Below are 25,104 nucleotides of genomic sequence, written 5' to 3' on the forward strand. Positions count from 1 at the left end.
CTCCCTCCCTCCCTCCCTCCCTCCCTCCCTCCCTCCCTCCCTCCCTCCCTCCCTCCCTCCCTCCCTCCCTCCCTCCCTCCCTCCCTCCCTCCCGCTCCTCCCTCCCTCCCTCCCGCTCCTCCCTCCCTCCCTCCCTCCCTCCCGCTCCTCCCTCCCTGCCTCACCCATATGGCGGGCCACAGCGCCACCAGGGTGCGCAGCCGCAGGTCAAAGTCGGGAAGCAGCCGCAGCAGGTGGAGGACCTAGGGTGGGGTGAGGGGTGGGGTGCGCGGGTGGGTGCGTGGGTGGGTGCGTGGGCGGTTGGAGCTAGGTCGGCGGTTGGGTGTAGGTTGGCTGGTACGTATCAAGTCCGGTAGTGTGCCACTTGCAAGCAACTCCCAATCCACTAAAACTCATGCCCACGACCTGCGTGCCACCATCCCCCCCCCCACCACCACACGCCCACACCCACCTGGTAGGTGCTGAGCGACACCTGACACGCCAGGTCCGTCATCAGGGGAACCAACTGCCGACACCTGTATGCGCGTGTGTGTGTGTCAGTGCGTGTGTGTGTGTCATTACGTGTGTGTGTATGTGTGTGTGTGTGTGCGTGTATCTGTGTGTGTCAGTGTGTGTGTGTGTGTTTCAGTGTGTGTGTGTGTGTCAGTGCGTGTGTCATTACGTGTGTCATTACTTGTGACACATGGACGTGTGAGCGGCACACACGGCTCACCCCTACCCAGATTCACACACACCTCTCCAACACCCCTCTGTCCGCTCCCCCAACACACTCACTTGTGGTCCAGTGCCGACAGCACTCGGGAGGTGGCCGCGTCCACGCCCGGGCCCCAGCCGCCGCCGGCGTCCGGCACGGCCTTGCCGCCCTTGCCCGCGCCCTTGCCGCCCTTCCCTCCCTTGCCTCCCTTGCCCTTGCCGCCTTTGCCCTTGCCGCCGCCTCCCTCCTCGTCTGTGTCTCCGCCCTTGCCCTTCTTGGCGCTTTTGGCGTCTGTGTGGTTGGGACATCGCCATATGAGGTCAGCGGTAGGAGGTACTGGTATCACTAGGATGACCGACCAATGGTGAAGCGTGAGAGTGAACGAGAGGGTTCATGTGACAGGCAGGCAGGCAGGTCGGTGGGTGGGTGGGTGGGTGGGTGTGCTGACGGTGGCCCGACTGCCAGGCGCGGGCCCGCCCCACATGCAAGCAGCAGCGGCAACACGGCCTGCCCACCGCGCTGCCCAGCCCCGCCTTGCCTTTCTTGCCGGCGCCCCTCTTGCCGCCCGCGGCCGCCCCCTCGTCCGCCCCCTCTGCGGTGGTGCTGGCCCGCCGCCCGCCGCCGTGGCTGCCCCGCCCGCCGCCTCCTGCTCCTCCTCCGCCGCCGTAGCTGTCGTGTCGGGCGCGGACCTCGTCGTGCAGCTTGTGGGAGAACAGCCGGTACCCATTCGCCTGTGCATGTGTGTGTGTGTGTGTGTGTGTGTGTGTGCATTTGTGCATTGCGGCCACCCAAAAAATGACATGCACGTGGCAACACGATGTGGTGTGACACACGTGGCAGTACGCATGGGAAAGAGATCCGAAACACACATACACACACACACACACACACACGCTCTCTCCCTGTCTCTCCCCCACCTTCCACATGCTGCCCGCGTGCCTCCAGCCCGCCAGCCCCGCGGCGTTGTGCTGCAGCCCCAGCCGCAGCAGTGCCTCCTGGTACAGCCCCTCCCAGGCCACCAGGTACTGCTGCCACCTGTGTGTGCGTGCGTGTGCAGGGGGATGCAGGGGGGTGCAGGGGGTGGTGTGTGTGTGTTTGTGTGTGGGGGGGGGCGCTGGTAAGTGTGGCGGTGGTGCGGAGAGCGGCAATGGTGGGGGAACACATGCAAACTCAGCACGCGGCACGAATGTCCCTGCACAATCCTGCAATCCCCGCCAAAGCGTCTCGCGGCACTGCAAGTACCGCACCTCCGGAGGCACTCTGAAGCCCTGCACCCGTAGCCACCCCTTCCACCCCTCCCACCCCCGACACCCTCGCCCCACCTCCCACGCACCAGTTCTTTTTGCCGATCTGCGCGTTCAGCGCCAATGAGGGCGACAGGAAGGACGCAGCCATGCGCAGCGCCTCCACCGCCACCACACCCGCACCCACAGCCACAGGCGGCCGCGGCTCTCCGCCGCCGCCGCCTCCAGGCCGCCTCAAGAAGCTGACGGCAGCTGATGCCGCGCCGCTGGGAGCAGCGGTAGTGGAGCCGCTCGCAAGCGACGCGCTCAGGCCGCTGGCGGTGGCTGCGGCGGCGCCGTTGTTGCTGCTGCGATCCGCGGTGCTCATGCGGCTCGGGCCAATGCTGGTGCCGCCGGTGGCTTCGGGGAGCAGTGGCGGCCCACCCAGTGTGGATTGGGAGTCGGTGGCGGCGGCGGGCGTGTAGGGGCGGCTGCCGGCGGGAGAGCCGGCGGCGGCGGCGGCGGCGACGGCAGCGGCGGCGGCGGCGGTGCTGGAGGACCAGGCTTGCAGGGGGGCGCCGCCGGCGCTGCTGCCGGCGCGGGTGGGTGCGGCGGTGCCGCCGCTTGTGGTGGCGGCGCCGGTGGCGGGCGGGCCGGCGGCTGGGGTCTTGCCGCTGAGGATGCTTGGGGCCTGTGTGTTTTGAGATGTGTGCAGGGGTGTGTGTGTTAACCATAGAAGACTCAGGTGTGTCCAACAGGAGTTGGCAAGCACAATCGGATGTGGTTTGCGGCCGCGCCGTGCCTCCCCGGCGGTATAGGACGCACTGACACCAGTCTGCATCCCCCAAGTCCGCATCCCACCACCCCTTTTCCTCCTTCACTTTCAGCACATCGCCCCCTGCCCGTGCTCCACTAGTTTAGCTTGGTTTGGTTGAGTTTGGGCTGGTATTTACAATCCCCTTTATCCACCCCTCACACACAGAGCCCCCCACTCACCGTGCGGCGCTGCTTGCCCAGCCCCATGCCCACGTACTGCACGTGCCGCCGCGGCCGCACGTTGACGTAGTGCAGGTCCAGCAAGCCCGAGGTGGGGATGTTGGCGGAGGACAGGTAGATCTGGCGGGCATGCAGGGGGGTTGGTTGGAGAGGTGGTTGGGTGGTTGGGGAGGATGGGAAGGTGGTGTGGTTGGGGCATTGGTGTGGTTGGGTGGTTGGTGGTTGGAGAGGTTCGGCAGGAGGAGGAGGAGGAGCGGCGTGTGGGGGCGATGTGGGTCGTGTGTTAGTGGTGGCCTCCAGAGGGAGGAGTGGACAAGGGGCCCCTGTGACCAGGCGACTAGGCGGCATCACACCAAACACCCAACAGCATCGCCCCACCCCAACCCCCACGCACCACGCTGTGCCCCAGCGGCGCGCCTCCGAAGGTGATGCCGCGCATGCAGGCGGTGGCGTCGCCCAGTCGGGCCGTGGCGGCACCCAACAGGTCCTCTATGGGGGCGGCGGCCTGGAGGGGGGATGGGTGGGAGCCGTTCAGGGAGACGAACAGAATGCAATGCCGACAGGGGGAGAAGAGAGAGGGTGTCCAGAGGCAGGACGACCGGCCAGCCCCCCGCCCCTGCCCCTGCCAACCTGCCCCTGCCCCTGCCCCTGCCAACCTGCCCCTGCCCACCCGCCCACCTGCGGCACGGCCCAGCCACTGGAGCCACTGCCGCGAGTGGCCAACTGCACCAGCAGCACCGCCAGCAGCCGGTGGGACTGTGAGGGGGGGGAGGAGAGGAGGGGAAGGGTTAGGGGAGTAGCCATTCATGGGATGGTGTGTATCAAATATTAGGGTTAGGGGAGGGGGAGGGGGAGGCAGTGGGGCGTTATGGCACAAAATACCGCGCTGGTGCTCCGTGAACCAATACATGGGAGTTGCGTGGCTGGTGGCGTCTGAATGGCGACGGAGGGGCCTGCGACCCAAAATCCCTGACCAACGCGCTACTTCGCCTCCCACACCCATGACCACCCCACTCCTCCCTCTCCCTCCCTCCCTCCCTCTCCTCCCCTGCCCCCCACCAGTTGCGCCAGGTCCAGCCGCATGTGCCCCGTGCAGCAGTCCTGCCAGCCGTTCACCACCCGTGTGCGCACAGGCAGCAGCGGGGCCAGGCTCAGCTCCTGGGGGGGGGGGGGGTGAGGGGTGAGGGGACGAGGACGATGCAAGAGGGGAGGGATGTGGTCGATGTGTTATCGTCTGTCGCCCACACCCACACCCACCGCGCACACACAGCTCACGCTCTCCTGTCCCGCCCTACGTCAAACAACCCCACCCCCCCCTGCCCCCTCCCCCCCCCGCGGCCCCACCTGCAGCAGCTCCGCAAAGTCGTCCGGCCCAAAGCCCGCGAACTGCGCCAGCGCCCAGGGCGCGCGGTGCAGGTCGGGGCAGGCGCTCAGCAGTGTGGCGGCGGCGTCGGCGCGCTCGGAGCGGTAGCGCAGCCGCCCCAGCAGGCGGCCCGCCTGCTCCGCAGACACGTAGGCCACCTTGGTCGCCAGAGCCAGCAGCTGCGTCTTCCACACCTGCACGCGAGAGGGTGGGAAGGGGGGGAGGGCGGGAGGTGGGCGAGTGGGTGGGTGGGTGGGTGGGTGAGAGGAAATTGGTTACAGATAGATAGTTGGGGAGGTGGGCTGGTGTGAGAGGTGGGGATGGTGAGGCATGGGGGCAGTGGCGGAGGCTGACATGTGCCGGGGGTCGGTGCGGGGTGCGGAGGTCTGCTGCTCTCTGCATTGCCATGGACAACGGCCTAGTCCAGCCCGGCCCGCTCCCCCCACCCAATCCCCGATCCCCGTCTCCCCAAAACACAAGCTCCGCCCATCCCCCACTTCAACCCACTCTCCCCCACCCGCTCCCCACCTCCCATCCCCTCCCCTTCCCCCCCCCCCCTTCCCCCACCTCGCTGCCGGCGCTGCTCTCCACGGCCTTCATGAGGCAGCCAAACAGCGGACCACTCAGCACGTGACGGTCCGCAGCACCACCGCCACCCCCACCGCCACCCCCACCGCCACCCGCCGCCTCGCCGCCACCCGCTCCTGCATCCCCGCCCCCGCCGCCAGGGCCCGCCACCAGCACCGAACGCGCCGTGGTGGCGCCACTACGTGCCGTGAGGCCACCGCCGCCGCCGCCGCCGCCCTCGGCGCCGCCTCCGCCCGGCAGGTCCGAGAAGGCGCTCCGTGCCGTGTCGCCGCCCCACCCACTCGCTACCCCGCTGCGGGCTGTAGCGCCCCCCGGCCCCGTGCCCCCGCTGGCGGCAGTAGCACCGCTGGCAGTAGCCGCCGCCACGGGCACGCTGTCCGCCGCCCCCGACCTGTGCGTGTCGCCGCCGCCACTGGGCATCACCGCCGCCGGCGACGGCGCCAGTGCGGGATCCAGCGATGCGTTGTTCCGCACGGTGACTAGGAGGGTGCCGGCTGTGGGGATGGCCTCGGGCCATCGCAGCTTGGCGGGCAGGGCGTCCTGCGTCCGCGGCAGGTGCAGGGGCGCGCCGTTGAGGGAGGCGGACAGCCAGGAGGAGCCGCCGCCGGCCTGCCAGATGTGGAACAGCGCCACCGCGGCCTGAGGGTGGGGCGTGGGGGTGGGGGGGGGATAGGGAGGGAAGGATGGGGGGAGAGGCAGGGGGGCCGTTGGCGTGGCGTGTGTGCGATGTGTGGGATGAGCGAGTGGAGGTGTCTACTGTGGCGACACTGCCGCTCGTAAACATGGACAGTGAAAACATGCACATGGCCACAGTGAGGTTCCAACGCCCCCTCCCCTCCTCCCGCCCCCCCTCCCTCGCCCCCTTCTCCTCGCCCCCTCCCTCCCTCGCTCCCCCCTTCTCCCTCGCCCCCTCCCTCGCCCCCTCCCGCCCTGCCCGCACCTTGCGGTGCTCGGGCTCCTCCAGGTTGAGGCAGTAGTGGCCGTTGGGGTGGCGCGCGTCCAGGTCCAGGGGCTCGCCGGGCACGGGGGTGAGCGACACGTGGTCCAGACACACCCAGGACAGGCGGGGGTTGGCCTGGGTGTGTGTGGAGGGGTGGGGGTTGGGGTGAGAGGGAAGGAGGGAGGGAGGGGAGGGATTTCAATTATGAGTAATTAAGAAGTGAAGGCGTAGGAGGGAGGGGAGGGAGGGAGGTTACGGTCGGTAGTTCATTCCAATCCCAAAATGTTGTGGGGAATGGCGGTTGTTGTGTCTGCCGCTGCGACGGACAGTGTGCGTCCGTTGTGTACACACCCTCAACCGCGTCAACCACGCCCGCCTCCAACTCCACGCCCCCCAACCCCCATCCACGCACCCTCCCCGCCACCTCCCACTCACCATCAGCAGCTTGAGTACGGCCAGCACGCCTGCCTGCCCCAGTGGGTTCCCCGCCAGCCCCAGCTCCCGCAGCGCCGGCAGCCCCAGCCCCGGGTCGTACTGCTCCGGCCGCGGCCGCAGCCCCTCCGCCAGTGCGCGCGCGCCGCGCCAGCCCAGGCCGGTGTGGGCCAGGTCCAGGTGCGTCAGGGTGGGGTGCGCGGGCAGCAGCGTGCGCCCCAGGTGGGCGGCGCCGGCGTCGCCGAGGGAGCAGCGCGCCAGGGACAGGCGGCGGAGGGAGCGGTTGTCCTCCAGGTCTGGTGGGGTGGGTGGGTGGGTGGGGAGTAGGGAGGGGGTTGGGAGGGGAGAAGGGTGCGGGGGTTACATGCCCGAGCGCCACGAGTAAGCCCGGACAGCCCGGACAGGAAGGAAGGGGGTTACATTCAAGAGGAAGAAGAGTGTGTGTGTGTGTGGGGGGGGGTTCACTTTCCGGCTCTCAACCCAGTCAGGCGGCGCCCTTGCCCCCAACACACACACACACACACACACACACACACACACACACACACACACACACACACACACACACACACACACACACACACACACACACACACACCTGCCCCCGCCCCGCCCTGCCCGCTCACCCCTGCACAGCGCCGCCACGCCCGCGCTGCTGAAGCTGTTTGCGCTGAGGTCCAGCTCGCGCAGGCAGGTGTTGAGCGCCAGGCAGCGGTCCAGGCCCAGCAGCGAGCCGTCGCCCAGGCCGCAGCCGGACAGGTTCAGGACCTTTGGGGGTGGGGTGGCGGGGGCGGGTTGCAAAGATTGGTACAGAAGAGTGTAGCGGAGTAGACAGCAGGCGTAGGGGGGAGAGGGGGGGGGCAATAGGACGAGGACAAGGCAGTGGAGGCAAGGGCGGCCGGTAGCAGGGTTTGATCAGCCGTAGCAGGTGGAGTGGCCGACCGGGGGGAAGTCATGTGGCCGAGCAGTGGAGTTGACATCGTCAAGCAGCTCTGTTCCCCATGCGTCCCCGCACATCGTGTTCCCCGCCGGGCAGCCTTGGCGGCAACACCCCCTCATCGCCCCCACGCCCCAACGCCCCCTCGCTCTATTGCAGTGGGTTCGGTTTAGTTTGGGCTGGTATCTACAACCCCCCCCCCAAACCCCACCTGCAGCATCTTGTTCTGCGCCAGGTTCATGGCCAGCGCCGCAAAGCCCGCGTCGCCCAGTGCCGGGCAGCCCGACAGGTCCAGCCGCCGCAGCCCGCAGCGGTAGTGCGGGTGCAGCAGCGGAGCCAGGCGGGCCGCGGAGGCGGAGTCCAGGCCGGCGTTGGAGCGCAGGTCGAGCTGGCGGGAGTGGGGCGGGCGGGGCGGGGGGTTGCAAATATGGTTGAAAAGCGGTACAGGATGCCTCTGTAGACTGCAGACGAAGTCATTTACCAAATTGGGGTGTGAATATGGGAGTGATGCGGTGTGATGGTGTGATGCGGGGTGGGGTGGAGCGTGCGCTGCCGGCGCCTGAGAGCCCGCGGCACTGCCAGAGGCGCGTGTCACGCATGCAAGCCCTCCCTCTCTCTCCCGGCCTCACTGCCTTCCCGTCCTCACCGTCTTATGTTGGAGAGGTGACTACCCCCCCCCCCCCGTTCCCCTTCCCCTTCCCCCTGCCCCTGCCCTCCGCCCCCCACCTACCTCCTCGATGCCGGGGCAGGCCTTCACTAGCGCCGCCAGCCCCTCCGCCGCGCCCGTGCCGCCCAGCGCCCCCGCCCCCGCCCTCAGCCCCAGCACGGCGGCGGGCGGCAGGCGGCGCAGGCAGCCGTACAACACACCGAAGTCGGGGCGGGCCAGGCGGGGGCCGAAGTCGATGTCCAGGGTGGGGGAGCCGGTCTCGCCCATCTGGGCCAGGCGCCGGGCCACCTGCGTGTGGGGGGTGGCGTGTGTGAGGGGTAGGAGGTTGGGTGTGCGAGGGGTGGTGCGAGGTGTGGTGAGTGGTGGCAATAGGGCTGTGTGCGGATGGGCACTGGGCTGACTGTGGCGCCGAACAGGAGGCGCGACCGCATCAAGACCGCATCAAGACCAGGGCAACAAGTCCACAGCCTACTACTACCCCACTCCTCTCCACCTGCGCCTCCGTGACTCGCGCGCTCTCGCCCGCTGCCGGCGCGAAGGGCTTCATGTCGGGCGGCGGCGGGCGGTGTCCGGGCGGCAGCAGCGCCTCCTTGAAGGCGCCCAGGGCGGCCATCTGGGCGTGCGTGTGTGTGTGTGGGGGGGGGGGAGGAGTGAGGAGTGACAAGGGAAGAAGAGGAGTGCGGAGGAGTGCGGAGCGGCGGGTTGCAGGCATAGTCGTTCCCGTACGTGCCACACACACAAACACACACACACACACATCGGCCGGGCTGTCGGCTTGTCGTTCCTTTGTTTAACACACACACACGCCCCACCTGCGGGTCTGCCGCCTGCGCCACGCCCCACGCCCCCAGCACCGGCTCCAGCTTGGCGCGCTGCCGCTCGCTGGCAAACGCAAACGGCGGGTCCGGAGGCGGCGCCGCCGCCGCCGCATGCCGCCGCACCAGCGTCGTGGCCTGGCGCTGCAACGACACGCCGCCGGCCCCGGGGCTCATGCTGCGTGTGCCGAAGGCGGCGAAGGGCTGCGGCAGCTCGCCGCTGGGGCCGGGGCCGGGGCTGGCAGCGCGGCTGTGGCTGTAGCCGTAGCCGTAGCCGTCGGCGCCGGCGCCTCCGGCGGGTGTGGGCAGGGCGCTGGCTGGGAGGGCGCTGGACTCGGGCACTCGGATCCTCATGGAGGCGGCGTGGGGCAGCAACTGCGGGGGGTGGAGGGCGTGGGGGTGGTGGGGTAAGGGGCGGCGGTGGAGGGGGGCGGGGGGGCCCAGCCCAGGCACAGAGGGGCCCAGGGGCAGGTAGCCGTTCCCAAGCCCAACCTAATCGCGGGCAGGGGTAAGGAGACGGCTGGTTGGATCAGGCCGGGCCCACACACGACAGTGACATAGACAGACACAAGATGTCAGTAAAGGACGGCAGCACGCGGGTATGTACACACACATATACACACGCCCACGCACCTGTGAGGAGCTGTGCCCCGCCGCCACCGCGCCCGCCGGCGGCGGCTGCATGCGCCCCGACGGCCAGCTGTCCAGCCCGCCCGCCGCCGTCAGGTCGCCGCGCGCCGCGCCGCCGCCGCCGTGCCGCCGCAGCCGCCACACCGCGCCGCGCGCCCCCGCCGCCAGCGGCCCCGCCAGCTCGTCGCCGTCGTCCTGCTCCCCCAGCGCCACCTCCACGTAGCGAGCCGCCTCCTCGGCCTCGCGCCGCGCCGCCTCGGCCTGCAGGGGCGCGTGTGGGGGAGGCGGAGGGAGGGAGGGGTGGTCGGGAACGGGGGGGGAGGGAGACGAGAGCAGAGTTGGGTGCATTCGTGTGCGGGCTGGAGCGTGTGTGGTCCGCACAGTGTGTGCACTCCAAGCCCAGCACTCAGCTTGCCCCGATTTGCCCCTTACTTGCAATAAAGCCGTGCACATGTGTTCCATCGCGCGCGAGCACACACACACACACACACATGTACACACACACGCACAAAACACACACACGCGCGCGTGCCTCTCACCGCCACGCGCGCCTTCCTGGCCGCCAGCGCCTCCCGCCGCTTCATGGCGTGCTCCAGCCGCGCGAACAGCTCGTCGGAGGCGGTGGCGGCGGTGCCGGCAGCCGCCTCCAGAGCCGCCAGCACCTGGTCGGGAGACAGCTGCAGCGGCGGGGTAGGGAGGGGGGTAGGGATAGTGCAGTCCAGCAAGCCGATTGTATAAACCCAAACCCGCCAGCCCCACCCAGAGCGTGTGTGTGGCGTTGCCAAGCGCGGAGCGTAGAGACGGCTTGACCAGCTGTCGGCACGGCCCAATACGGCCCGGCGAAAGGCGGCGTGCACCCTGCCCTGCACGTCCCTCGTGTTGCGGGTTTTGGGCCTTTCCCCCCCTCCACCTTGTTCAATAATCATCAATGTAACCGCCCAGGGCAGTGGGCATGATGGTTCAATAATCATCAATGTAACCGCCCAGGGCAGTGGGCATGATGGTTCAATAATCATCAATGTAACCGCCCAGGGCAGTGGGCATGATGGTGAAGACAACTCCGGCCGTCATCCCCACCCAGCCCCACAAGACAAGCCACACGCACCAGCCCCAGCTCCTCATCTGTGACCGCCCGCTCCTCATCGTCCTCCTCTGCGCCGTTGCCGTCAAGAAACTGCTGAGCCGCAAAACCCGCCGCGCCGCCGCCAGCATTAGTAATGGCGGCTGCGCCGCCGCCGCCGGCAGTTGCACCGGTGTCATCGCCGCCGCTGTCGTCACTGGCGCGATGCGACGGCGCCGCCGTCGGCGCCGGCGTGACGTACGCGCCGCCAGCGCCGCCAGCGTAGTAGCGGGTGGCGGCGGCGTCGCTGCCGGCGGCGGCGGCGGCGGCGCGGGCGAGGGTGGCGGCGCCGGCGCTGACGGCGCCAGTGGCGGCGGCGCTGCGTGTGAGTGCGGCGAGTGTGGCTGCGGCCACTGCGGCGGCTGTGTGGTCGTCTCCGTCAATGCCCACGAAGGGCGTGTAGTGCCGCAGCTCGGCGTCATTGATCTGCGAGTGTGCAGTGCAGGCGCGTGTGTCATGTCCGAGGTGGAGGTGGGGTTGCAAGGATGGTTGGGAAAGCGGTACAGGATGCACTGAAGGGGGGGATTGTAAATTCCAGCCCAAACTGAACCAAAGGGGAGTAGGGGACGGATGTGCAGGGTCAGCAGCCACAAAGGAGCACACAGGAACCCCCCTGCCTTACAGGGACTGCTAGAACAACACGCCCACCCCCCCCCACCACCGCCCACCCGCCCCCGCCCTGCGCCCCACCTCCTCCTCCTCCAGCTCCGCCATCAACTGCCCCAACCGCTGCCGCCGCGCCTGCAGCGGGTCCGCAGACGCCGCCTCCGCGCCGTGGCTGCCGCCGCTGCGGCCTGTCTCGCCACCACCTCCTCCTCCTCGGTCATTGCCGCTGCGGCTGCTGTTGAGCTCCACTCCCGCGCCTCCTCCGCCAGCAGTAGCAGCACGGCTGCCATCCGCCAGCCTAGACACGCCAGCTCTGAAGGGGCCGAGCTGGCCCGCCGACAGCTGCCCTCGCGAGCCCGCGCTGGCACCCCCAAACTCCTCCTCCTCCCCCTCCTCCTCCTCCAGTGCCGCCGCCAGGGCCACCACGTCCCCCTCCTCGTCTTCTGAGTCGAAGGCCGCAGTGGGGGCCGGGATGTGCCGGTGGCCGCCGCTGGCACTGCTGCGCCGCCGCGCGCTACTGCCGGAGCGAGGACTGGCGGCGCCGTTGGCGCCGCCGCCGCCGCCGCCGCCGCCGCCGCCGCCGCCGCCGGCCGGCCCCGTGCTGCTACTGCCGCCGCCGCCTGCGGTGCGGCGAATGGTGCTGCCGGGTGTGGCAGACACGCCACCGGGGCCGGAGCGGCCGCCCCCAGCCGCCGCCGCCGCCGCGGCCGCCGCCACCTGCGCCACACGGGGGTCGGCGCCACAGGGCGTCAGGCGGGGGCGTCTCGCACACCGAGCCGCCCCCCGTGCCACCCCCACCGCCCTCCCTACTGCCTTCATATATCTGTTTACACCCTCAAACCCCACACTCCCGCGCCCAGTCGGTAGATTTGCGATTGTCTGGACAGTCCCCCACCTGCCCCGCCCCTCCTCGCTCTATTGCATATGATTTGGTTTAGTTTGGGCAGGTATCTACAACCCTCCCCCCTGCGTGCCCCCCCCCCCTCCGCCCCACCTCCGCCTCCATGGCCTCCACCAGCGCCAGGGTGGCTGCGGGGCCGTGCCGGGCCAGCAGCGCCCGCGTCTTGGGAGTGAGCGCCTCGGGATCCCTGGTGGTGGGCGGGTGGGGTGGGGGGCGGGTGGCGGTGGTGGGCGGGTGCAGAGGGGCGGGTGGAGGTGGTGGGTGGGCGCAGAGGGGCGGCGCGGGCCAGGGGTCAGAGCACTGGATCGGACTGGGGCGGCCACGTGTTGGTGGCAAGAGGCAGAGGGCGCACCGGAAAGAAACACGCAGCCAGGCCGCTTTGTATGCACTGTCGAGTGCCCCCCCCCTTATCCCCCGTTCCCCCCTCATCCCCCGGCCGCCCCTGCCCCTGGCCCCCCCCCTCGCCCACTCACTGGTCCAGCAGCTGCTGTAGGAATGAGAACTCAGAGGAGGAGGCGCCGCCCGCCAGTGGCGACCCCGGCGCCTCCCCACCTCCTCCGCCTCCTCCTTTCCCCCCCTCGCCGCCGCCGCCGCCTCCTCCTGCGGTGCTGCCGCGTGCGGCCGAGTGCTGCTGCTGCCTGCCGCCGCCGCCTCCGCCTCCTCCGCCTGGGGCCTCCACTCGCAGGTAGTGGCCCAACTTTGTGGTGGCGTGGACCTGGCCCTTGGCGTTCACCTGAGCGGCGGGCGAGGGCAGGTGGTGGGAGGGCGTGTGGTTTGTCAGTCCCCCCTTTTTGTCGCTTCCTGGGATTGGTGCAAACAACACCCCAGCGCCCTCCGTGCTGCCCACCCTTCGGTTTCACACTGGGAATGTTGCAAACAATCCCCTCTCCTCACTGGGATTGCAACAAACCACCGCCTCCCTCCCCGCCTCCCCCCCCCCCACCTTGTACCCCGCCACTCCCTTGGGTCCGGGCAGCGGCAGCAGCAGTCCGGAGCCGCTGGACAGCGCCACGGGGGTGCAGGGCAGGTGCTCCACACGCCGGGCCGTGGCGATGAAGCTGGGGGGCGGGTGGGTGGGGGTGTGGGTGTGGGTGTGGGTGGGTGTGGGTGTGGGTGTGGGTGTGGGTGTGGTGGAGGAGAGAGGAGGAGGGGAGGAGGGGAGGGAGAGGAGGACGTCAATTACCGTTTACCGTACTCAGTGAGAGGACTGATGGTGTGCACAGGGTTAGGGAGCTAGATGCGGGGACACGGGCACGCGGCCTGGCAAGGGCACTGCCCTTTTCAGCCCCCCCAAATGCAGCTCCCCCATACGTTTATACCCCCAAACGCCCCCCCCGCCTTACCCCACCACCCCGGGCGCCCCCCCCCGCGCCCCCCCCCGCCTCACAGCTGCTTGATGGCCCTGTCGTCCAGTTTGCCCAGTGCCGCCCGCACCGCCGGCCGCACGTTGATCTCCGCCACCTGGGCGCACAGCACACAGGCAGGCAGGCAGGCAGGCGGGCAGGCGGACGGGCAGGCAGGCGGGCGGGCGGGCAGGCAGGCAGGCAGAGTGCAAACGCGTAACACCAGCAGCAGTGGCAACAGTAGCAGCAGCAACACCAGGTAGCACTAGCAACAGCACCAGCCGCTGGGTGCCGTGGGTTTCCCTCTCGTAACCCCCCACCCCTCACCCCCTAGCCCCCGCCCCCGCCCGCGCACCTCCTTGAGCAGCGGCGCCAGCTCCGCATCCAGCATGGCGCTGGAGGCGGCGGCGGGGTCGAACGCCTCCGCGCCCGGCAGGTGGCCCAGCCCGCCCGCGGCACTGCCCAGCAGCAGCGCCTCCGCGTCGCTGATGTCGGGCGCCGGCCTGCGTATGTGTGCGTGTGTGTGTGTTGTGTGTGTGTGTGTGATTGATTGCGTGTGTATGTGTGTGTGTGTGCGTGTGTGTTGTTGTGTGTCTTGGACAGCGAAAGGGACGGAAATAATTATGACAAGTGTAGTTGCGGGTCAATGTTAGAAAAGCGAAACGTGGTGGGCATGTCCGTGTGCGGGCGTGAATCCGGCAATGTGATGCCCTTCGCAGCGCACCCAATGCCACCCGCCAGCCCCCCCCCCCGGCCCCATCCGTTTGGACTCGGCATGTAACCCAACCCAACCCAGCCCCAGCCCGCCCCACTCCCCCCTGCCCCCACAAGCCCCCCCACTCACGGCGGCGGCTGCACCAGCCCAGGCTGCAGTATGGCGCCGCGGCCCGGCCGCACAAAGCTCGCCAGCACCTCCGTCCGCACCGCCGGACTACTGCTGCTGCCGCCCGGCCCCGGCCCCGGCCCCGGGCCCGCCTCGTGGCCGTGGCCGTGCGTAGCGCCGTGGCTCTGGTAGATGGACGCCGCGTGGAGCAAGACGTCACTGCTGCCGCCGCCGCCAGGGAGGGTGACGGCGGAAGCGTTCGCGGCGGCGGCGGCGGCGGCCTTGCGCTCCCCCAGTGAGGCGGCGGAGCGGCTGGTGAGGTCGCCGCGGTTGGCAGCGGCACTGGGGTGAGCCCATGACGGAGTTGCCGCCGCCGCGATTGCTGCCGCCGCCGCCGCGCCCGACGGCGGCGGCGGCGGCAGCCCGACAGACAGGCTGCTAGCGGCGGCGCCGCCGTCGCTGGCGCTGGTGCCGGCCAGGCCGCCGCCGCCGCCGCCTAGCGGCATGCCCTCATGCGCCGCCATGTGCGCGGCGTTCAGCTCCGCCATAATTGAAGTTGCCATAGCCATGGTTGAGGGCCGAGCCGCCAGCATCTGCTGTTGCTGCTGCTGCTGCCGGGCGGCGTCTGAGGGGCGCTGGGAACCGCCGCCAGCGCCTGAGGGACCAAAGTTGGCTGCGGGCTGCGGCGGCGCCGCGCGGCGGTAGGGCGCGATGGGCGAGGCGGAGAAGGCCGCCGCCGCCATCACCGCCGCCGCACTCACCCGGAAGGCATTCAGCCCAGCGCCGACACCCGCCTGCCCCTCCCGGCCGGACAGCCCCGGCAGCCCTGGCGAGCCCAGTCGCCCCGGCTCCCCACCACCACCGCCGCCGCCGCCCTCCAGGTTCAACACATTCACGGCTCCGCCCGGGACGCTGCTGTACACCGACGGAAGCGCAGCGCCGCCACCGGCGCCGCTGGGGCGCGGGATGCGCGCGAAGCGGAACTGCCCCACCGCCGCCGCGTCCATCATGGCGCGCTGGCGGGCGGACAGTCCCACCTTGCTGGGGCTGGCAGGGGTGATGGGGCGGGAGGGGGAGCCGGGCGGCTGGCCCCCATGCGTGTCGTACCCGGCAGAGGTGCCGGGCCGCACTGGGGAGCCGCTCACAGGGCCCGGGGCGCCGGCTGGGAAGGGCCCCACGTTTACATTGAGGTGGGCGGGGCCGCCGCCGCCGCCGCCGCCGGCTGTTGCCAGCGACCGAGCGGAGGGCCGGCGTGGAATTACGGGCGGCCTGTTCGCGTGGGGTTCGGGGGTCGGGCAATGTGCACCATGGCAGGATAGTGCTGATGCGCAGGAGTGCGCCCCCTTGTGCTTCCGGACGCGGCCAGCCCTTCAGCACGTGTGCTCGTCCTCGTGGAAGCGAATATGACAGCGGCCGGTTGGGCAGCAGGCATCTCCTCCTACCCAACCATACACCAGCAGCCACCTTGCCTCAAACACCTCCTCTCACAGCCTCTCACCCACCTCTCAAACACGGTGCTGTAGGTGCTCTCGCCGCCCTCCGTGCCGCCGCCCCATGCACTACTGGGCACAGCGCTGACGCCGCCAGCGTTGCCGTACCCTCCGGGCCCGCCATACCCACCGCCCGCCGCCGGCAGCCCGCCCTGCCGCAGGCCCGACACAGCCGAGTTTGTCCGGCTTACGCCGCGGCTGGCGGCACGGCTGGAGCTCTTGCCGTACATGCGCCCGCTCTCGGCGCCCCCGGCCCCGGCCCCGCCGCTGCTCTGTGGGCGGTGGAAGCCGGTAGCCACGGCGGTGGCTGCGGCGAAGTCCAGCGGCGAGATGGCGCCCTCACGGCCAGGCGCCGTGATGTTGCTGGAGGAGGATTCAATGGAGCCCATTGCGAAGACTGTGCGAGGCAGGTGGAGGAATGGAATGGGGTGTTGCAAGCGGTGCGCACGGGCTTGGGACCGTTAGGAGCTCAGGCCTATGAGCGTGTGTTGGCCAGCGCTGCGCCACGTGCAGTCCCGCGTCATGGCCTCGTATGAGCAGTCATTCTACCAATGCAATGCTTCGCGGTTTATTCCACGGCATCTTGGGAGGGTCGTGCTCCCGCCAGCGTGCCCCAGGACACAGCCACAGTGGTATCGCACCAGAGAGGTTCTCATCCTCCAGCACCTCGCGCTTCCTCGCCCAGTTCACGGACTTCCGTCCAACTTGCGGTGCGCCTGCTATGTTGGAGCGCTCTGCTGGCCGCTCCTGCTCGACCTCCATTCGTGCCCGTGTCACTGACGACCCACAAAGTTGCCTTTTCAATCGCGTAGTCTTATCATTTAGATGTCACACATGTTTGTCGCGCTGCTTCCTGCGACGTCTCTGAAACAGTCATGGTCAACTTTGATGAGCGCAAGAGTTCCGTGCCGTGATAAACACAAGTATCTTGTTGAAAAACTAAGAATCCCTGGAGAATTGCATTTTCGTTGCAACAAGTTGAGTTTGCAGCCTTCGAGCACTGTCTACTCGCAGCCCAACGTACAGGTACAGATGTTATCTGACTATATGAAGCAGTATGCAGCAATTTGTGAAACGATGTTAGCGGTATGTTCGGGTCATGCGGGCACGGTCGTGCCGCGGTACCCCAGCTCTGACTCGGTCCGGCGTGGGCCCCAGCCGCCCCGCAGCGCAGGCGCTGCACACATAGCTGCCTGCCGCCGCCATCTTCCTGTTGTCAGTAGTCCCAGTGCCGCAGTAGCGACTGTGGAACTCGCTGGGTTGACTCGCTTGCTCGGGCGCCAGCAATGTAGGCCACACAGGCCATTTCTAGTAGACAAGTAAGTCGTTGGGGCAGACGTTGCGCCGGCTTCTTTGGCAGGAAAAGCACGATACACGGCAATGTGGCTCAGATGCAGCCGGAACTGTTGCCCTGTTCCTCTGCCGCCACTTTGCTCTGCCTCCATGTCATGATAGTGGCACTGATGCGCTCCCTCGGTGCTTTCACGCCGACGCAGACACGCTTGGGCTCCTGCATGTCCATGTCTTGATGTACACGGCGGTTGTCTGACAGCCGCCATCACCGACACACCGACAGGCATTCTGTGCCGACCTGGCTTGAGGTTACGAGCGCCAGTCTTCCGGCGGCACAACATCACGACAGCCCAGCCCTGCAGCGTCAGCGTGCCAAGCCCAGGCAAAGCTACTGCGCCGTGTGGTCGTTAGTCGTTACGAAGGCGTTCGTCCAATCTTCCGGCCATCACAGCGAGGATTCTTCCCCCCTGCAAAGGCCGAACGATTATCTGGGTGAGCGGAGCGCGTGTAGCTTGGACGAAGGGCTGCGCCGTCCGCTAGATGAAGTGTGCGAAACTCATACACAAAGCATAGTGGTATGGAAGCTCGCTGTGACCCGGGCTCTTCTAGGATAGCAGCCACCTGCAGACCTGCTGGTGCTGATGACCCCTCGACCGGGCGCTTGAGGTGCCGCGGCTACCAGAGGACTCTGCGTTACAGTGGTCAAAGGCTGCTCGTGGGCCGGACTGCTGGCTTGCTGCTGTGACGCGCACGCCACCGCGAGCCCTGCTGGGGCGAGCCCCTGCAGACTGCAGCTGCGGTAGGTCGCCAGCGACCCCAGCCATCGCAGAGCTCAGACCCCATGTTCGTGTGTGTGTGGGGGGAGAGGTTACACGGTGATGCGCACGTTCTGCGTGCCTTCCTGCAGCTTTTCGGGTCAACATCCTCGGAACCAGGCTGTGGAAAGCCGAAAGCCGCACGAGAAAGGCAAGTCTGATGCATGGTGTTAGTTCTTGCTATCGGTTATCAGTATTGCAGGGCTCGCCCGTCGACATTTCCCCTGTGTGCGCGGCTCCGATACAGAAGTCCCAGGTGGGATTGGGGCATCGGGGTTCGGGAATCCGAATCGCACCAGACGGGGGCGGGTAACAATCGGGACTTCAAATCACTAATACTTTGCAGGCACACTAATGTTTGAGGTGCTGCATTGCACGAGCAAGGGCGGGCTCTGGTGGGTGTGTGTGGGGGGGGGGGGGCCGTTGGGCTCGGCCAATGAACGGGAGGGTGCCGAGTTCGCGAGGGGGGCGTGTCAAGTCAACGACAGCAAGGAAAAGCAGGGGTAAGCTGCAATATGATATATTAGAGTGTAGTTAGCCTATCTTGATACCAAAATGCCCAGAGCACGAGGGGGCACACTACATTAAAGGAGTTCTCGCGACTGGGCGTTTACTTCGCTCCCCGATAATCCTAGGGATATAGGAAAATGGCAGATGTTAAGGACATCCTGGGCATGTCCCGGGCGGGGCCGGCCGAGGAGAAGCCCGCTCCGGCGCCAAAGGAGAAGAAGGAGAAAATGAAGCGCCCAGAGGGCATGTCACGCGAGGCTTTCGCGCTGCTGGGCGGCTCACACCCGATTATTGCGAGCCAGTTCGCGACCAGCACGAAGAAGAACGACATCCTCAAAAAGCCGAAGCCCTCGACGAAGGGCATCATCACGTACCAGTACCGCTCGTTTAAGAACTCGGCACGCTCGGACGGGCTTGAGCTCTGGCACTGGCTCAAATGCTACAAAGGCGCGAACGGGGTAATTCGTGAGCCCGACGACTCCGAATACCCCTACGCCAAGTACAATAAGAAGGTGCGAAGGGTGCGGGCCCCGAGGGGTGGCAGAAGGCGGTGGGGGCCGCACCAGGCGGCCTGGCGGGCCTGAGGGGTTAGTGGGGTCCGGGCACGCGGGTGGGCGTGCCGTGCTGTGTGCTGCCATCACGGAGAACACGTTTGGTGCACGTCCGCGGTTAAGACTTAGAAGAGCAGCTACTTGCACGCTTCGTGTTCTGGCAGGGCAGCCAGCTAGGCTTGTGCAGGGACGTGCTGCTAACCAGCACCCTCAACGCCCAGGAACACAGCTTTCACTCCCTCGCCGCACCGCCCCCTCCTCCTCCCCCCCCCCCCGCAAGCATACACGCTCCCCCCTCCCCCCCTCGCCCTTCCACTCCCCCCTGCAGGTCCAGCTGTACAAGTACAACAGCGAGGAGTACGAGACGCTGATCAAGCCGGAGAGCGGCGCGGCGGGCTGGGGGCGCGAGGAGACGGACTACCTGTTCGACCTGTGCGAGCACTTTGACCTGCGCTGGATGGTCATCGCTGACAGATACGCGGTGAGGCAGGGGCAGGCAGGGAGGCAGGGAGGGTTAGGCAGGGAGGGTTAGGCAGGGGCACCGGAATGGAGGGGTGGGGTAGTGATATCCTAGTAGGGTTGGGGACGCAGGGCGGGTGGGAGTGGCGGGTGGGTGTGAGCGGGGGTCGGAATGGGACAGGGCAAGCCTGGGACAGTCCCAGGCGAAGCGAGGGTTGGATGTTGCGCACAATGAACCTCCTACCGGCGATGCTGCCGCACCCCTCACTAAATTCTTCTTGTGACTAGTAGTCCACTCCATTCTTGACATGAACCGCTACCCCTCGCTGATGATGGTTGGGCTCGGGCACAAACCCCCGGGACCCCCCCCCTGCGTGCCGCCCACCTCGCCTCGCCCTCCCTAACCCCCGCCAACCCCACGCGCCAACCCCTGCTGTCGACCCCTGCAGTGGAGCGGCCCCGGCGCCATCCCCCGCAGCCTGGAGGACCTGAAGGAGCGCTACTACGGCGTGGCGCGGCGCCTGCTCATCAGCCGCAACGGCCGCGAGGGGGCGGTGGCCAACAACGTGCTGGTGAAGCAGCCCTTCAACAAGCTGGTGAGCGGGGAGGGCGCTGGGGGTCGTGGCGGGGGCGGGGAGTGCGGCGCAGGGCGGTCAGGAGTGGCAAGAGGTGGAGACGCTCGGGTGGTTGGGGGGCTGGTAGGCGTGCTGGTTCAGGTGCGGGTTGTGAGTGTTGCTGGTCTGGGTTGGGTCAGGGGCAAGGCATGGGGTGATGTGTGGCGCAGGGCGCAGGGGCATCGGCTGGCATGGACAATTACCGACGCGCCACCTTGCTTCTGTGTTACTTGGTTTCCCTGCTTTTCCGCTGAGTCGCTGGCGTGTGTCTCGTGGAGCTGCTGCTGCTACTGGCGGCGGCGGTGGCTCTGTTTCCCCTGCTTCGACCTCCACCACCACCTGTACCTGTGTGTTCCGTAGGTGGAGCAGGAGCGCAAGAAGGCGCTGGCGGAGCTGCTGGCGCGCACGCCGCAGCAGGTGTCGGAAGAGCACGCGGTGAGGCGGCCTGACGGTGCACCGGGGCAGATGGGGCTTGCGGACTGTGGGTCGTAGGTGGCAGTCGATGGTAACGGCAATAACGGGAGTGCCCAGCAGGGCGGCATGTTACGGTCCGTCATGGTCTCCATGTTCCCGCACTGTTGTCCCTGCCTCCTGAGTAACCCTCTTCCTCTGCCTGCATGCGCCAACTGCCGTAAACAGATCCTGGCGGAGGCACGAGCCATCGAGGAGAAGCGGAAAGCTGAGGCGGGCGCCGCGCGCCGGGCGGCACAGGCTGCCGCTGCTGCCGCCGCCGCCGCGCCGCCTCCCGCGGCTGCCGCGCCGCCGCGGACCACCTCCCCCGCGCAGCCCGGCCGGCCGCCGGCACCCGCGCCGGGGGCGCCCGCTGCCGCGGCACCTGCAGCAGCAACAGCCGCCGCGACGCCGGGCGCCGCAGGGGCCACGCCCGCGGCTGCGGCTCCTGCGGCTCGCGCGCTGAGCCCGGCTCCTGCGCTCATGGTGTCGGAGCTGCGGCACCCGGCGGAGTTTGAGTCAGCTGTGCCGCCCGGGACGCCGTCGCTGTTTGACGCGGAGGTCAAGCCCTACAAGCCGGTGCGGGGCCGGTGGTCTGCTGTCACGTGGTGTGGCTTACGTGCATATTTGTGCTGGGCTATGGCCTATGGGCAGAGCAGCTCCGTGCATGAGCGAAGCGTAGCAGACGCGTTCCTGTGGCGCCGCCGACATGTGTGTGTTCGCCCCTCGCCCCTGCAGAAGCCGGGCGTGTACCTGCGCGGCGCGCACACACAGGCCATGGCGGCGCAGCAGGCGGCAGCCATGACGGGCGGATCCAGGTGCGGACGAGGAGACCGGACGTGGGGGAAACCGGGCATGCGAAGGTTGGGTTGGTGCAATTTGCACCTCCACTTCCAGCCATGCCCACGACATCCCGTGGCCCCAGCTACGGTGCTACGGTACTCACCACTGCGCGCTCCTCCACCCGCGGCCCCATTCCCACGGTTCCCCGCCAACTCGCCGCGTGGACCCTTCTTACCCCCGCCCCACACGCCCTGCACCCCCTCCTCGCCGTCGCCTTACTCATGCTCCCCGCTCCTCCTCCTCCCCCTCCTCCTCCGCCTCCCCCGCTCAGGGCGTTCAAGAACGTGGAGGCCACGCTGACGGAGCTGCAGTGCCCCGCCGCGCTGACCGGCCCGCGCGTCATGACCCGCGCCACCAGCGGCGCCTGGCTGGCACTGCGCAGCGAGGTGGTGGCGCTGCACGAGACGCGGCGCAACCTGGCCAACAGGCTCAACGCGGACGACCGGGCGGTGCGGCGCCCGGAGAAGCGGCGGCGGTAGACGGCAGGGAGCGGAGGGCGAGCGGGCTGAGGACGAGGGGCTGGCAGCTGAGGAACCGGCGGTGGTGGTGTGTGGGTGTTGGGGCTGGAGGAGCAGGCCGTTTGGGAAGCATGGAAGTGTGTGATGGGACAGGGTTCAGGCAGGTTGGCGAGGTCCCGTAGGGTGCAGCGGACGCCCATACCCCAAGCAGACAGCAAACAGTTTGCAGCGGAAGGTGGCTGGGTACGAGCTTGGGCGATGGGGGAGCGGGATGGGTGACGCGAACGGAGCGCTTGCAGTGGCAAGCAAGGGTGGTCCAAGGCAAGGCCATTGTGTCAGCTGCTGCAGGGCTACTGTGCCCCAGACTCCCAGGTTGGGCCGTGTAACGAGCCAAGCATTTCAGTAACGAGTCCATGGCCGATCGAACGGTACCGTGGGCGTTTAGGGGCCACCGCCCACACTGAGAGCACCATGAGTGAGTATTACAGGGCGGCCCCTTCCCGGGGCAACAGTCGTGACCGCAGCCAAACGGCCGAACTATTGACACCTATGTGGCCCACCAGCATAGCCCGGGCAGCCCACGCGGCCCCGTCTGCACTGCCAGCACCACCGCCGTCGCCACCGCCGCGCCTCCTCCACTCCCACCGCTGCCCACCGCTGCCCCCGCCGCTAGCTAGGCTGCAGGGCCAGTTTCAGGGCATCCTTGTGAACGTTGGCCTGCCCACCCCACGAACTGAACAAAGAAGGCGGCAGTGGCGCTGCTCGCAGCGCGCAGTGTCGCAGGCGCTGTCTGTGTTTCTACACCAGCTAGCGGGCCAGCTGTTGAGCTAAGTAAGGCCGCGTTATCCTCCAGCGGGTTCGCATTCTGTGAATCTGTATCTCTGAGCTTCCCCTGCAGGTCGTAGATGCGTGCTTTCCATGCTTGGCTCTCCAACCACGTTCCTGTCGAGCAGCTCACGTACGCCTCTCCAACCACGTTCCTGTCGAGCGCCGATACGTAGGTGAGCTGCTCGACAGGAACGTGGTTGGAGAGCCAAGCATGGAAAGCACGCCAGAGGTAGGCGGTAGGCGTCACCGCCCAGCTCGCCCAGGTCGCCTGCTGCCGCCGTCGCCGCACGCGCCCGCCACCTCCACGCGTGGCATAGCCGCAGCGGCTGCTGCGGCTTCTGCTAGCTGGGGTGCTGGTCACCCGTCGTCGTCGGCGGCGGCGGGCGCTGGCTGGCTGCTGGCCTGTGGCCCTGCAACGGCGCCATACATCTATCCCTGGTGCCCCAGCCCCTGAAGGCTGCATCACAAGTGCCGAAGTGCGGCATGGTGGCCCACGTCAGCGACACCGTGCGGCGCCAGTGGATGTTAGTCATAGGCGCCGTAGCCGCCGCTCAGCAGGCCGCCCCCGCCACTGCCTTTACCACTTACCGCTGCCACTCGCTCCCGCCATCAGCGGCCGCGTCCTCCAAGCCAGGCTGCTGCTGCTGCTGCTGCTGCGGCGGCGGCGGTGGCAGGGCGAGGTGGCGGCAGCAGGGGCAGCGGCGGCAACGGCTGCGGAAACAGAGATTGCTGCGGCTGCCACCGGCAGGCAATTCGACATCTGTGTCGCCATTTATGGCTCCCTCGACCGCGAGCGGCGCCCAAATCTGCGCGAGTGAAGCGATGCGTGACCCGCGGGCGAGCGAACGGAGCAGCTCACCAAATTATTTGAGCATACACGATGGGTTCGGTGCACCTGCCTCCTCGTGTGCTTACCGGGTCCTTCGAGCTCAGGGTGGGGCCGGGGCTGCCGCCGCGCTCCTGACGCGCGCCGCAACGAACGCTGGCCGGAACGAGCCCCGCCCCGCCTGCTGGTACTGACTCTTGCAGCTGAGTTCTTTTGCGCAGTGCTGCTGTGGCCGCTAAAGGGCTTGGGCGTCAACAGGCCGCTTCCGGAATTTTTTCGCGCCCACAGCGCGGCGCACCCACGTCTGTGCACGCGAGAGCTACCCGTATGCACAGTCCACCGTGTGTGCACTGACAAGGTATGCACTGACCAGTCCGGTTTTGTTCAAAAAGAATATACGGTACAACGGCACCGGCGGAACATTGGCCACCACTGGCCGCCCGCTGCGCTAACCGCTAAATGTTGCTTCACCTCGCCCACCGCCCGCCGATGCGGCCACGCCTACCTACATGCGAGCGAGCGAGTTCCCCATCGGCATCCCACCATATGGCCTCCGCACAAACAAAGACAAGCGCGCCCTGTCCCACCCCCTTACCTGCCCCGGCCGTTCCCTCTGCTTACACCTGCTGATGCACCCCTGTGCTGATGCCCCCACCTAACGTCCCAGCCCTCTCGCCGGATGCCCCCTTAGGCGTGCAGTGCGTCCAGGCTTGTCAATGATGACCCGGAAGGACCCATCACACGCGTACTGTGGGCGTTGCAGGGGCGGGCGGCCGTCCACACTACTCAGGCGGCCCCTTCGCGGGCACCAGTTGTGACTGCAGCAAACGCCGGCCAAACCCGTTTCACCCATTTCCCTGCCGCATGCTGACATCACGATTGCACGACATGCGCGTGCGTGCCGTTCTGTGTGCCACGGTCGTGGCCACGGTGTGCCTCACCGGCGCTCGTGGTGTTTCCTGTTTGGAAAGCCAGGCATACAAACACACTCGCCAAGTTCGACTGAACCCGCCAGTAGCGGTAGCGGCATGACAAGTAGTGCGGCTGTTGACAACTGTGCTGTGTCTGGCTGCGGTTGACTCTGCTGTGGCATCGCGACTGCTAGATAGGCACCTGGTTTGGCTATGTCCCGGCGATGAGGTTGTTCGGCCTCAGACTGTGGAGGGGCTCAGCCCCTTTTCCCATGACCGGGGAACACTTGTCTGAGAGAAGGGGAAAGGAGCACAAGGAGCACCCGGCACACAACCTGCACCGCGAGCAAGCAGAACGCCAGAGACGACCGCACCAGGCTGCCAAGCCAGCATTTCGCGAAGGGTCTAAGGACTCTGCCGGGGGTGGAGGCCCCAAAGGAGGATGTGTGCGGGTAGAGGCCGGCCCCAGTGAGCCGGCCCCACGGAGTGAAATGGGCTTCGGTGGCTTAGCCCAACAAGAGCAGAGGGGGCAATTTGTTGCGAACTCGCGTTGGTGGGTCGTTGTGCGCGCCAACAGGAACAACATGGTGGTGGATGAGACACGCCCTCGCCGCCGCGCTCAACGAGCGGAACCGGGTGGCATCGCAGGCTGGAAGCAGGCAAGAACCCGGCCCACTGCGCTCGAGCCGCGCGCTGACGCTCGAATGCACGAAAATACACATCACAATTTTCTAGAGACCTTGTAAGATAGCATCCAGAACTCATCGGGAAGGGAGGCCGAACGCAGCGCTGCCAGGGCCGATTCTCCGCTTCCAGCCGTGTCGAAGTCCCGCTCCCCCAGCTCCATCCCGCCACCAGCGCCGTCCATTTATAGTATGCTGCTGGCCGCCAGTCGTGTCAAGTTGCGGCGGACGATCTATGTGGGATTTGTTGAGGGATCCTTTTTTTCTGGCTGAGTGCTGAGCAGTTCCGGTTGTG

General features: G+C 67.7%; 3 protein-coding genes across 3 annotated transcripts in view; 1 reads left to right on the forward strand and 2 right to left on the reverse strand.

Moving 5' to 3' along the window:
• The window catches only part of CHLRE_03g144887v5 (uncharacterized protein), a 20,776-nt gene extending 4,178 nt beyond the window's left edge, over positions 1 to 16,598 (reverse strand). Inside the window, exons 1-31 of the mRNA XM_043060398.1 lie at positions 16,210 to 16,598; positions 15,581 to 15,965; positions 14,100 to 15,347; positions 13,611 to 13,758; positions 13,300 to 13,373; positions 12,856 to 12,970; positions 12,386 to 12,645; positions 12,006 to 12,099; positions 11,096 to 11,728; positions 10,391 to 10,831; positions 9,825 to 9,962; positions 9,289 to 9,546; positions 8,653 to 9,030; positions 8,334 to 8,453; positions 7,904 to 8,128; positions 7,385 to 7,561; positions 6,863 to 7,004; positions 6,240 to 6,532; positions 5,805 to 5,939; positions 4,844 to 5,503; positions 4,258 to 4,470; positions 3,973 to 4,071; positions 3,592 to 3,669; positions 3,308 to 3,418; positions 2,914 to 3,033; positions 2,028 to 2,608; positions 1,612 to 1,729; positions 1,233 to 1,425; positions 775 to 985; positions 452 to 515; positions 165 to 242 (exon numbers count right to left, since the gene is read on the reverse strand). Coding sequence (XP_042925527.1) covers positions 165 to 242; positions 452 to 515; positions 775 to 985; positions 1,233 to 1,425; positions 1,612 to 1,729; positions 2,028 to 2,608; positions 2,914 to 3,033; positions 3,308 to 3,418; positions 3,592 to 3,669; positions 3,973 to 4,071; positions 4,258 to 4,470; positions 4,844 to 5,503; positions 5,805 to 5,939; positions 6,240 to 6,532; positions 6,863 to 7,004; positions 7,385 to 7,561; positions 7,904 to 8,128; positions 8,334 to 8,453; positions 8,653 to 9,030; positions 9,289 to 9,546; positions 9,825 to 9,962; positions 10,391 to 10,831; positions 11,096 to 11,728; positions 12,006 to 12,099; positions 12,386 to 12,645; positions 12,856 to 12,970; positions 13,300 to 13,373; positions 13,611 to 13,758; positions 14,100 to 15,347; positions 15,581 to 15,965; positions 16,210 to 16,330 — 7,911 coding nt within the window. The 5' untranslated portion in view covers positions 16,331 to 16,598. The remainder of the gene's footprint in view (positions 1 to 164; positions 243 to 451; positions 516 to 774; positions 986 to 1,232; positions 1,426 to 1,611; positions 1,730 to 2,027; positions 2,609 to 2,913; positions 3,034 to 3,307; positions 3,419 to 3,591; positions 3,670 to 3,972; positions 4,072 to 4,257; positions 4,471 to 4,843; positions 5,504 to 5,804; positions 5,940 to 6,239; positions 6,533 to 6,862; positions 7,005 to 7,384; positions 7,562 to 7,903; positions 8,129 to 8,333; positions 8,454 to 8,652; positions 9,031 to 9,288; positions 9,547 to 9,824; positions 9,963 to 10,390; positions 10,832 to 11,095; positions 11,729 to 12,005; positions 12,100 to 12,385; positions 12,646 to 12,855; positions 12,971 to 13,299; positions 13,374 to 13,610; positions 13,759 to 14,099; positions 15,348 to 15,580; positions 15,966 to 16,209) is intronic.
• Positions 16,599 to 18,208: 1,610 nt separating this feature from the next.
• CHLRE_03g144907v5 (uncharacterized protein) lies at positions 18,209 to 21,959 on the forward strand. Its single transcript, XM_043060399.1, has 7 exons — positions 18,209 to 18,698; positions 19,066 to 19,218; positions 19,646 to 19,792; positions 20,171 to 20,245; positions 20,450 to 20,839; positions 20,999 to 21,078; positions 21,375 to 21,959. The coding sequence occupies exons 1-7, from the start codon at positions 18,324 to 18,326 to the stop codon at positions 21,580 to 21,582; spliced, it is 1,428 nt and encodes a 475-aa protein (XP_042925528.1). The 5' UTR covers positions 18,209 to 18,323; the 3' UTR covers positions 21,583 to 21,959.
• A 1,493-nt stretch (positions 21,960 to 23,452) lies between these two features.
• CHLRE_03g144927v5 (uncharacterized protein) lies at positions 23,453 to 25,058 on the reverse strand. Its single transcript, XM_043060400.1, has 3 exons — positions 24,676 to 25,058; positions 24,157 to 24,174; positions 23,453 to 23,963 (listed from the first exon to the last, which is right to left on the reverse strand). The coding sequence occupies exons 1-3, from the start codon at positions 24,846 to 24,848 to the stop codon at positions 23,903 to 23,905; spliced, it is 252 nt and encodes an 83-aa protein (XP_042925529.1). The 5' UTR covers positions 24,849 to 25,058; the 3' UTR covers positions 23,453 to 23,902.
• Positions 25,059 to 25,104: the final 46 nt, after the last annotated feature.

Source organism: Chlamydomonas reinhardtii, chromosome 3, assembly GCF_000002595.2.
Source record: "Chlamydomonas reinhardtii strain CC-503 cw92 mt+ chromosome 3, whole genome shotgun sequence".
NCBI classification, from domain to species: Eukaryota; Viridiplantae; Chlorophyta; class Chlorophyceae; order Chlamydomonadales; family Chlamydomonadaceae; genus Chlamydomonas; species Chlamydomonas reinhardtii.